Here is a 12,294-nt window from a genome sequence, read left to right as displayed (position 1 = left end):
TAGATGTGTGATCCTGGACAAATCACTTAACCCTGTTTGCCTCAGTTTCCTCACACATAAAATGAGGATAGTTAACAGGTTTTCATGAACATCAAATGAGATAAAAAATTGTGAAAGGCTTACCACAGTTCTTGGCACACATTAAGCACCATATAAATGTTAGTTACTATTATGATGATGAAGATGATGATATAGTCCAACTGCTTCATTTACAGATGAAAAAACTTTGGCTCAGCAAAGTTAAAGTTACACATGCAGTAAATCAAACTAACAAAAGGGCAATAAGATTTTTTATGAGAATTTGTCATAAAAATAAAGCCTTCCTTCAGTTAAAAAGGATATAAAGTAACCTAGTCCAGAATCCTGATAAGAAATCCATCCCAAAGACACCCAGAAGTTTTTTACCCCTCTTGCTCCCAAAATGTGAGATGGTCTACATAAAGTCTTCATATTTAAAAAAAAAAAAAAAAAAAAAAAAAAAAAGGTTCTCAAAGAGTAAACTCAGTGACTCTTAGTTATGTGTTTTCCTAGTCTAACCTAACAGTCGCAAGGCCTTTGTCAAGGGGTCCAGGTGCATTTATGAATCTCTGGAAAAATCTTATTTCTTTCCTGCCATCACAGGAAATCCCAGAGGCTCTTTTCCTCTAAGAGAACAGGAAAAGAATAGTGAGGCTTTCTGCTTCTGGGCAGAAACTTGGCTCTGAGGACCAGATTTCCCTCAAAACCCCTGGGAATCCATCACATTTATTTTTTTTGGTGCAACAATCCAAGGTGAATTCTGTTCTTCACCTGTCTAAATGTTCTCCCTAGCTGCCCTTCTTTTCTTCTCCTGCCCACTTCATTCCTCTGTCTCTCACAGGGCTGCTGTGAAGATCAAATGAGAAAAAAAAATTTATAGGTACTCTGAAAAGCAAAAGCTGTATACATATCTGAGGGGTTATTCCTATTTGTCCCTTCTGATATTTTGTCTTATATTTAAACTCAATTAATCTAGTCATGGCCACTGGCATAGTTTGGTCTTCTAATTCTCACTTTTTTTTTTTTAAATAACTTTTTAGTGACAGAACCCATGCCAGGGTAATTTTTTACAACATTATCCCTTACACTCACTTCTGTTCTGATTTTTCCCCTCGCTCCCTCCACCCCCTCCCCCAGATGGCAAGCAGTCCCTTACATGTTAAAGAGGTTACAGTATATCCTAGATACAATATATGTGTGCAGAACTGAATAGTTCTCTTGTTGCACAGGGAGAATTGGATTCAGAAGGTATAAATAACCCGAAAAGAACAACAAAAATGCAACCAGTTTATATTCATTTCCCAGTGTTCTTTCTTTAGATGTAGCTGCTTCTGTCCATCCTTGATCAATTGAAACTGAATTAGATCTCTTTACTGAAGAGATCCACTTCCATCAGAATACATCCTCAAACAGTATCGTTGTTGAGGTATATAATGATCTCATGATTCTGCTCATTTCATTCAATATCAGTTCATGTAAGTCTCACCAGTCCTCTCCGTATTCATCCTGCTGGTCATTTCTTACAGAACACTAATATTCCATAACGTTTATATACCACAATTTACTCAATCATTCTCCAATTGATGGACATCCATTCATTTTCCAGTTTCTAGTCACTACAAACAGGGCTGCCACAAACATTTTGGCACATACAGGTCCCTTTCCCTTCTTTAGTATCTCTTTGGGGTATAAGCCCAGGAGAAACACTGCTGGATCAAAGGATATACACAGTTTGATAACTTTTTGAGCATAGTGACAAATTGCTCTCCAGAATGGCTGGATGTGTTCACAATTCCACCAACAATGTATCAGTGTCCCTGTTTTCCCACATCCCCTCCAACATTCCGCAATACCTTTCCCTGTCATTCTAGCCAATCTGACAAGTGTGTAGTGGTATCTCAGAGCTGTCTTAATTTGCATTTCTCTGATTAATAATGATTTGGAGCATATTTTCATATGGCTAGAAATAGTCTCTGTTTCTTCATCTGAGAATTGTCTGTTCATATCCTTTGACCATTTATCAATTGGAGAATGGCTTGATTTCTTATAAATTAAGAGTCAATTCTCTATATATTTCGGAAATGAAGCCTTTATCAGAACCTTTGACTGTAAAAATGTTTTCCTAGTTTATTGCTTCCCTTCTAATCTTGTCTGCATTAGTTTTGTTTGTACAAAAACTTTTCAATTTGATATAATCAAAATTTTCTCTTTTGTGGTCAATAGTGATCTCTAGTTCTTTGGTCATAAATTCCTTCCTCTTCCATAGGTCTGAGAGGTAAATTATCCTATGCTCTTCCAATTTATTTATAATCTCATTCTTTATGCCTAAGTCATGAACCCATTTTGACTTTATCTTGGTGTACGGTGTTAAGTGTGGGTCAATGCCTAGTTTCTGCCATACTAATTTCCAATTGTCCTAGCAATTTTTGTCAAATAATGCATTCTTATCCCCAAAACTGGGGTCTTTGGGTTTGTCAAACACTAGATTATTAAAGTTATTGGCTGTTTTGTCCCTTGAACCTAACCTACTCCATTGATCAACTAGTCTATTTCTTAGCCAATACCAGATGGTTTTAATAACCGCTGCTTTATAATATCATTTTAGATCTGGTACAGCTAGGCCACCTTCATTTGATTTTTTTTTTCATTAATTCCCTTGAAATTCTTGACCTTTTGTTTTTCCATATGAACTTTGCTGTTATTTTTTCTAGGTCATCAAAATAGTTTTTTGGGAGTCTGATTGGTATAGCCCTAAATAAATAGATTAGTTTAGGTAGTATTGTCATCTTTATTATATTTGCTCGCCCAATCCAAGAGCATTTAATATTTTTCCAGTTGGTTAGATCAGACTTAATTTGTGTGGAAAGTGTTTTGTAGTTTTGCTCATAAAGTTTCTGATTTTCCCTTGGCAGATAGATTCCTAAGTATTTTATACAATCAGTAGTTACTTTAAATGGAATTTCTCTTTGTAACTCTAACTGTTGGGTTTTGTTAGTGATATATAAGAGTGCTGATGACTTATGTGATTTTATTTTGTATCCTGCAACTTTGCTAAAGTGTGGATTGTTTCCAATAACTTTTTAGTAGAATCTCTAGGGTTCTCTAAGTATACCATCATATCATCAGCAAAGAGTGATAATTTGGTTTCCTCATTGCCTATTCTTATTCCTTTAATCTCTTTCTCAACTCTTATTGGAAAAGCTAGCATTTCTAATGCAATATTAAATAGTAAGGGTGATAGTGGGCAACCTTGTTTCACTCCTGATCTTACTGGGAATGGTTCCAGTTTGTCCTCGTTACATATGATGCTTACTGCTGGTTTTAAATAGATGCTACTGATTATTTTAAGGAAGTCTATTTATTCCTATACTCTCAAGAGTTTTTAATAGGAATGGATGTTGGATTTTATCAAATGCTTTTTCTGCATCTATTGAGATGATCATATGATTTTTGTTAATTTGATTATTAATATGGCCAATTATACTGATAGTTTTCCTAATATTGAATCAGCCCTGCACTCTTGGTATAAATCCTACTTGACTGGGGTGTATTATCCTGGGGATGATTTTCTGTAGTCTTGTTGCTAATATCTTATTTAAGATTTTAGCTTCATTATTCATTAAAGAGATTGGTCTATAATTTTCTTTCTCTGTTTTCAACCTACCTGGTTTAGGTATCAGTACCACGTCTCTGTCATAAAAGGAATTTGGTAGGACTCCTTCATTCCCTATTTTTTCAAATAGTTTATAAAGCATTGGGGCTAATTGTTCTTTGAATGTTTGGTAGAATTCACATGTAAATCCATCTGGCCTGGGAATTTTTTTTTTAAGGAGTTGATTAATAGCTTATTCTATTTCTTTTTCCGAAATGGGACTATTTAAGCAATTTATTTCCTTCTCTGATAATCTGGGAAGCCTATGTTTTTGGAGGTAGTCATCCATTTCACTTAGGTTATCAAATTTATTGGCATAAAGTTGGGCAAAGTAACCCTTTATTATTTCTTTAATTTCCTCTTCATTGGTGGAAAGTTCTCCCTTTTCATTTGTAAGACTACTAATTTGATTTCCCTCTCTCTACTTTTTCTAATCAGGTTTACCAAAGGTTTATCAGTTTTATGGTTTTTTCACAAAACCAATTCTTAATTTTATTTATTAGTTCAATAGTTTTTTTACTTTCTATATTATAATTTCTCCTTTTAATTTTAGAATTTCAAGTTTAGTAATTGATTGGGGGGTTTTAATTTGGTCTTTTTCTAGCTTTTTAAGTTGCAGGCCCAATTCATTGATCTTCTCTTTCTCTATTTTATTCAAGTAAGCCTCTAAGGATATAAAATTTCCCCTTATTACCGCTTTGGCTGCATCCCATAAATTTTGGTATGATGTCTCACCGTTGTTATTATCTTGAGTGAAACTATTAATTGTGTCTATAATTTGCTGTTTCACCCAATCATTCTTTAAGATGAGATTATTTAGTTTCCAATTACTTTTTGATCTATTTACACCTAACTTTTTGTTGAATGTAGTTTTTATTGGACTGTGATCTGAAAAGAAAGCATTTACTATTTCTGCCTTCCTGCATTTAATTTTGAGGTCTTTATGTCCTAATATATGGTCAATTTTTGTGTAGGTTCCATGAACTGCTGAGAAGAAAGTATACTCCTTTCTGTCACCATTCAGTTTTCTCCAGAGATCTATCATATCTAATTTTTCTAATATTCTATTTACCTCTTTAATTTCTTTCTTATTTGTTTTGTGATTTGATTTATCTAAATCTGAGAGTGCAAGATTGAAATCTCTCACTATTATAGTTTTGCTGTCTATTTCTTCTCGCAACTCTCTTAACTTCTCCTTTAGGAAGTTAGATGCTATACCACTTGGTGCATATATGTTTAATACTGATATTGCTTCATTGTCTATAATACCCTTTAGCAAGATATAGTTTCCTTCCTTATCTCTTTTAATTACATCAATTTTTGCTTTTGCTTGATCTGAGATAAGGATGGCTACCCCTGTTTTTTTGACTTCACCTGAAGCATAATAGATTCTGCTCCAGCCTTTTACCTTTACTCTGTATATATTTTCCTGTTTTAAATGTGTTTCCTATAAACAACATATTGTAGGGTTCTGACTTCTGATTCAGTCTGCTATCCACCTCCTCTTTATGGGAGAGTTCATCCCATTCACATTTACGGTTAAAATTACTAATTCTGTATTTCCTGCCATCCTAATATCCCCAGATTATACTTTTCTTTTTCTTGTCCTCCTTCCCTTCTTCCCTAGTATTAAACTTATTGGTCCCACTTGTATCACGCAGCTCTCCCTCTTTAGTATCCCTTCCTCCTCTCTTTGAATCCCTTCCCCTTTCTGGTACCCTTCCCTTATTCCTCTTTTTCCTTGTTCCTTTTCCTTTCCCACTTTTTAATGAAGTGAGAGAAGAAATCTCTGTAAAACAAATATATCAATTATTTCCTCTTTGAGCCAACTCTGATGAGAGTAGGATTCACACAATGTTCCTCCCCCTCTCTAAGTTCCCTCAGATATGACAGGTTTTCTTTGCCTCATCGTTGCATATAGTTTCCCTCTTTTTATCTCCCCTTTTCCCTTTTTCTGACACTATCCCCTTTCCATTTCTACTTCCCTTTTTTATGTTAAATAGGTAAAATCAAATTATCCATATGGTTTTTATATATATACACAACAGAAATACAGTTATCAAGAGTTCCTTTTATCTTTTTCTACTTCTCTTGAGTCTTGTTGTTGGAGATCAAATTTTTTGTTTAAGTCTGGTTTTTTCCTTAGAAACAAATGGAATTCCTCTATTTCATTAAATGTCCATCTTCTTCCATGGAAAAAAAATACTCAGCTTAGCTGGGTAGTTTATTCTTGGCTGCATCCCAAGCTCTTTTGCCTTTTGGAATATCTGATTCCAGGCCCTTCGATCCTTTAATGTTGAGGCAGCCAGATCTTGAGTGACCCTTATTGTGGCACCTCGATATTTGAACTGTTTTTTCCTGGCTACTTGTAAAATTTTTTCTTTAGTCTGAAAATTCTGAAGTTTGGCCACAATATTCCTCAGAGTCTTTATTTTAGGGTCTTTTTCAGAAGGTGTTCGATGAATTCTTTCAATGCCCATTTAACCTTCTGGTTCTATTACTTCTGGGCAGTTCTCTTTGATGATTTCCTATAAAATAGTATCTAGGCTTTTTTTTTTCATCATAATTTTCGGGTAGTCCAATGATCCTCAGGTTCTCTCCTAGATCTATTTTCCAGGTCTGTTGTTTTTCCAATCTTTCATTTTTTTTTGGTTTTGCTTGACTAATTCTTGATGTCTCAATGAATCAGTCATTTCTATTTGTTCAGTTCTGATTTTTAGTGAGTTATTTTCTTCATTAGCTTTTTTTACTTCTTTTTGTATATGTCCAATTGAGTTGTTTTGCTCTATGGATTTTTTTTTCCATTTCACTAATCTTTTTTTTTTTTTTTTTTTTTTTTTTTTTTTTTTTTTTTTTTTTTTTAATGAGTTATTTTCTTTTTTCAATTCACAAATTCTGTTTCCCTGCACTTCTTGGGAGTTTTTTACCTTTTCCAATTCACATTTCAGGAAGTTGTTTTCTTTTTCCATTTTATCAAATCTTTCTTTTAGTGAGTTATGTGCCTTTTCTGTACTCTCTTGCATAGCTTCTCTTTCCTTTCCCCATTTTTCTTCTAGTTCTCTTTCAAGGGTTTTAATAGTCTCTTCTAGGAAACCTTTTGTATTGGGGACCAACAATTGTCTGGAGACTGTCTGCTATTAGTTTCTTCAGGGTTGAAAAGCTGCTCTTGTTCTGTATAGAAATTATCAATCATTCTTTTGATTTTTTTACTCATTTTGTTAAAGCCTGTAGGGTCTTCCTTCAGAGCCAGGAGGTTACCAGCTTCCTCTGCAAAGCAGTGATAGATGTATGGACAGGTAGCTGTCCTGCCAGTCAGCTACAAAAAGCAGTAAGGTACTAGAGTGCTCTGGGAAAGAGTTCCCCACCCGGGAGTAACCCAGGCCTGCAGGGTTGAGCTGGGAAAGTGCCCTGCAAAGAAATACCCCTCTCCCCTCCTCCCTCCCGTGAGATAACGACTGCCCTGGGGCTAGACGCTGAGCAGTGAGAGTTTCACTACCCTAAGCCAAAGCCTGCCCTGGGACTGGGGTATTAGCAGTTGAGCAGTGAATGGATTTGCAGGGACCAGAATCCGGAAGCACAGCCTGCTGGGGAAGTTCTATTGCCCCAGGCCGTGCAGTTAGAGGCTACCCAGGTTGTGCCCCCCTGCCGTGCAGATTTGTAACTGTCCCCACAAAAGCCCCAAACTACAGGATGTGACTGCAGGGCTGTGTTAAAGTCTGCCTGAGTCACTTCCAGGTTTGAGTGGTTACAGCCAGATCTCCTTAGGTTCTGGTGTTTTTTAGAGTACCCTCTGTTTTAGGCTTTAATTTCTCTGCCAGTTTACTGCTTCTTAGTCAAGGCAGAGCAGTTAGCCTATAGCAGAGTCATTTCTATAATTTCTCTAGCCACAGAGGTCACCCCCGCCCCTGGTTTGCTCAGGATAATAGTCTCTCGCTGTCTGTGCTAGTCTGTTTCTGGCCCCTCAGGACAAACCTTTCCTGGTGATCTTCCAGACTGACTTGGCTGGTAAGTTGTAATGCTTCTAATCTTCATGAATTTAAGCAGTGAAGAGCTATTTTTGAGGCTGAATTAAATAGTTGGTTATGAGGGGAATGAGAGGAGCTTAGAAAGTCGTGTGTGCCTTCTCTGCCATCTTGGCTCCCCCAATTCTCTCTATAACACAATTTCTTAGTCTTTTTGAGTTTCTTGCTTATAAGTTTGTTGTTTATTTTTTTAAAAAATGCATTTTGGGACTGTCTTCTTGGTTAAGTTCTCCCAGATTTCAGCACAAATAATTACCATCATTCAGTGTACAGAATTAACCAACTGACATCAATGCACTAGCAGTTGTCTGCTATGGGCAAATTACTCCAACCTTCTGAGTCTCCATTACTACATATAACTATAAACAAATTACTCCAATTTTCTGAGCCTCAGTCTCTCCAATTGTAAAATGAGGTTGAAACTTGCACCACCTAATTAAAACAGATTATGTAAAGAAAGCATACCAACATGTTAAAGGGCTATATATGATTTATCAGCCCAGTAGGCTACATTCCCTCAAATTCCTAGAAAGAAATTTTTCTGTGTGGGGCAACTAGGTGGCACAGTGAATAGAACATTAGCCCTGAAGTGAAAAGAACTTGAGTTCAAATCCAATCTCAGATTCCTGTGAGACACTGAACAAGTCATTAAATTCTAAATTGCTTCCTCCCCTCTACCCCAGAAAATTAAAACAAAACAAAACTTTTCTTTGCTCCCACTGAGAAAGGGAAAGGCAAATTCCAAAAGAAGGTATTTGTAGACATCATCAATTCTGAGAAGGGAGGGGAAGATCAACTTTCAAAAAGCTATGTCTTGTAGAAAGACAAAAGTCCTGACCTAAAAATACGTTACCAACTCTATAGGGATTGACCTCTGGGTACCATTTTGGGAAACACCATGGGCAAGAAACACAGAAATTTCTGAAATAGTAGTTGGGGTTCTCTCCTTGGAATTCATACCCAAGAATTTTTACTTCCCTCACATCCAGAAATTATATGAAGCAAGCCCAAATTGGAGATCAGACCACTACTCCAGGAATCTGTGGCTGTGGGGCCATCAACTTATTCTTGTTCCAATTTTTTACTTATTTTGCTATTTTACTGCAAACTACAGTTCTGGCATTACTTTGGATCAATCTAATTGAGTCAGGTCCCTTTATGGTAGGATATATTAACTTTTTAAAAATGCTTTCAATTCATTTCTACTTTGTCCTTTTTATTAATCTATGAAAGCTCTCCATCTTTCTCTAATAGGGATCCGAAAGGGTCAATTCTGAGATGACATATCAATGGTTCTTCCTTTAGGCCACCAACATTTCTATTCACCTTATTTAACCAAAGCCTCCCAAAAGAAGAGTAGTGGCTACCTGGGATTCATCTGAGTTGGGCTCTGAAAGCTCCATTTTTGAGGAGCTTCTTCTATCACCCTCTTCAGTCCTTCCTCCTTATCCATCCCACCTTACTAGGCTTGGTAACAGCAGGCTGCTATCAAAATGTATTTCTGATATTTCACATCACAAAACTCTGGGGAAACTCAGAGATTAATTGGAACATCAGACTACGGATATTGCATTGCCTATCAACAGAGATAATATTGCTATAGCAGATGCTATGAGAGGTTTGATTATTACTCACTACCCCAGTTCAATCCTTCCAACAGATAGGATCTCCGAGATTAAATATGGTTTGGTCATTTGCTAAGTGCTCCCCAATAGCACACCATTTCTGACATGGCCCTTTTAACTCCTTCACAACCAAATTTTCCTCACAACATAAACCATATGGATTATGGTGCTATGAATTAATCTACTGTTTCCCTTTTCAAGATTTCTACTACAGTTATAACTTTAAAGTTTAATATGACCTCCATTTCTTCAAACTATATTGCTTCTATCAAAGACTTTTTTTTATTTCCGTTCCTGATCCTTTCAGACTCAACTTCACTTTTCATTTTCATCTTCAATTCATGCATTAAATTCTTTCTTTTTATTCTTGAGTTAAATAAAACACACAGGTCACAGACCCTTATCTTTCCTAATCCCTAATGGAATGTAATGACTACCATAGGAGTTGGTGCACACAAGAAAGAAGAAGACAGGAACTCAGATCCAGCTGAGCGTTTCTTCTCAAACCAAGTTTCCTTCCAGTAATCAGCCCTAGGTGCCAATTTCTTTTAAGCTTACAGTGTAAGGAACTGTCTCCACAACACTTTTGCTTTTTAAAAAGTGGTGTCAGGAACTTACCCGTGCACACTGCTCTCACCTGTTATCCCCATGAGCTACACATGAATCAGATACAAAGACAAGCCCTTGCACACTACATTAATGATTGGAGTGAGTCACAAAGGACAAAAGTACATATCCATGTGCCCAGGATCCAAAAGAAGCTAGACTGGGATGAAGGAAAATGAGAAATTCATTATGATCTGCCTCTTTTTTCTACTCATCCTTCTTAGGTAGGATTTGATGGTAAACTAGAGACAAGGGTAGGATTGGGCTCAGTGTACTTGTTTAGCATCCAGAAATAAGCTGGCCTTCAAGTCAGAACTGTCTATGAAGTCACTGGCAGGAAGTAAGATGGAGGTGTGTAGAAGATAACATTCGGCTTCAGGTCACCTTCACTTGTTTAATTCACCTTTTCAGTTGAAGGCCAACACTTGATTCTTTTAGACTTAACTTCTACCCAGTCTTTTGTTCCCTATTCTAGAAATGTTACCACATTTCTGGATAAAGTCAAGCTGGTGACAGCCCAGAGGACTATGCTGGTAAGCTCAATACCCTCTTCCCCCTCCCCAGAGGTCATAAGATCAAAGGACCACAGAATAAGTGGCAGAAGGGATCTTAGAGACCACAGAATGCAGCCAATTCAGTTTACCAATGAAGATACACAGACACAGAGAGGTTAAGTGACATCATTGGGTATGACACAGAAAATAAGTCTGAGATGATATCTGAACCCAGGTATTCCTTGCCTCCAAGTCCAGCAACTCTGACAACTGATGATAGACCTTCCTTGCCCATTGCAATCTAATTGAACCCGTTAGAACATTTTATGAGTCTCTTAAACCATCACAGATTAAGTCCTCTGAGCACAGCAGAAATGATGGCAATGTTTACATATATAACTGGCAAACTGTATTTTCTAGAGTCTTTCAAACCACAATAATGACTATTTTATAAAGTTTCTTGTAAATTACAGAAAGAAAGTCCAAGTACAGAATGATGGGGCACTAAACCAGATTGAAAAGTAATCAAAGATTATTACGATCAAATACACTGCCAAGAACCAATGAACTGGCTACAGCAAAAAGAAAACTAATCTTTCAGTCACATCTAGAAGTGGTATTCATAATCCCCACTCAATCAGTGCTGTCAATGCTGGGCCTCATCTGTCCCTTTTTTGGGGACATAAATTACTAGTTTTTTACATTTTAATCTTTACTTAAAGAAACAAGATGGCCTTACCTCTCCAACTCATATTCCTTCATTCCCACTTTTACTGCTTTCATGACCTGTAAGACAGATATTAACCAAAGATATTTGTATTAAGAACATGAAATAATACTGTCCTATAAACTATTTATAGTGCAACATTTTCACAAGACCCTGTTTCATGAAAATAACTCCATATGCATAGAGTACAGAAATATGGTAAATGGGAACTCTCAAAAATACTTACGAAATCATATAGTTTAACTAAATTGTTACAGAGAATTCTTATTCTGAAACCATAAATATAGAAATACCTTACTGAAGTCAATTCCAAACATAAAAGTTTAATCAAAATATGTTTAGTGAATACTTAATGCTAAGAAAGCTATGATGATTATCACTAAAAGGTTTCCCTTTGTTTAACTTTTGTGAAATAGAAAGAAAATTGATCAGTATAAGGATTATAGTACAAAAAAACTTTCATCCATTTCCCAACACGAAGCTGCTTTTCCTACTGAAGAATTTAGTGTTATACTACTTGCCAAATCTAGAATTCCTTTCCCTGAAACCTTTCTAGAAATATAATTCTTAATATATCTTTTATTTCTCATGTATGGGGGGATACCCTTTCCAGTTCTAAATTTCTAATCCCAAAAAGCTGCTTGCTAAGAAAATATTGAACCTACATAAATCAAAAGCATTTGTCTATCACCAACAAAATCTAGCAAAGAGAGAAAGAAAAATTCCACTTAAAATTTCCACACAAACTATAAATTATTTAAAAATCTACTTTGCAAAACATGCAAAACCTATGAAAATAATTACAAAATACTATTTACACAAATAAAAATATAAATAATTTGAGAAATATTCATGGCACATGGCTAGTATAAGTCAACATAATATAAAAATGACAATAGTATCCAAATGTAAGGCAGGACCATATCACTCTAACTACCAAAGGATTACTTTATAGAGTATTCATCTGGAGGAATAGAAGGTCGAAAGTCTCACAGGAATTAGTTTATTTTTTTTTAAAAGTCAGATGAAAAGGACCTAGAAATATCAAATCTCAAGCTATATTACAATCTATAATCATCAAAACAACTTAACACTAGTTAAGAGATAGAGAATTGATCAGTGCAACAGATTGTATGGAAGTAAATAATAG

General features: G+C 35.9%; 1 protein-coding gene across 1 annotated transcript in view; it reads right to left on the bottom strand.

The window, feature by feature from the left end:
* PEPD (peptidase D) overlaps nucleotides 1-12,294 on the bottom strand; it is a 255,845-nt gene that overhangs the window by 155,414 nt on the left and 88,137 nt on the right. The window contains exon 9 of the mRNA XM_051979735.1: nucleotides 11,157-11,203. Coding sequence (XP_051835695.1) covers nucleotides 11,157-11,203 — 47 coding nt within the window. The remainder of the gene's footprint in view (nucleotides 1-11,156; nucleotides 11,204-12,294) is intronic.

Source organism: Antechinus flavipes, chromosome 2 (genome assembly GCF_016432865.1).
Source record: "Antechinus flavipes isolate AdamAnt ecotype Samford, QLD, Australia chromosome 2, AdamAnt_v2, whole genome shotgun sequence".
Classification (NCBI taxonomy): Eukaryota; Metazoa; Chordata; class Mammalia; order Dasyuromorphia; family Dasyuridae; genus Antechinus; species Antechinus flavipes.
Note: the sequence above shows the minus strand (reverse complement) of the source record. Positions and strands in the feature narration are given on the sequence as shown.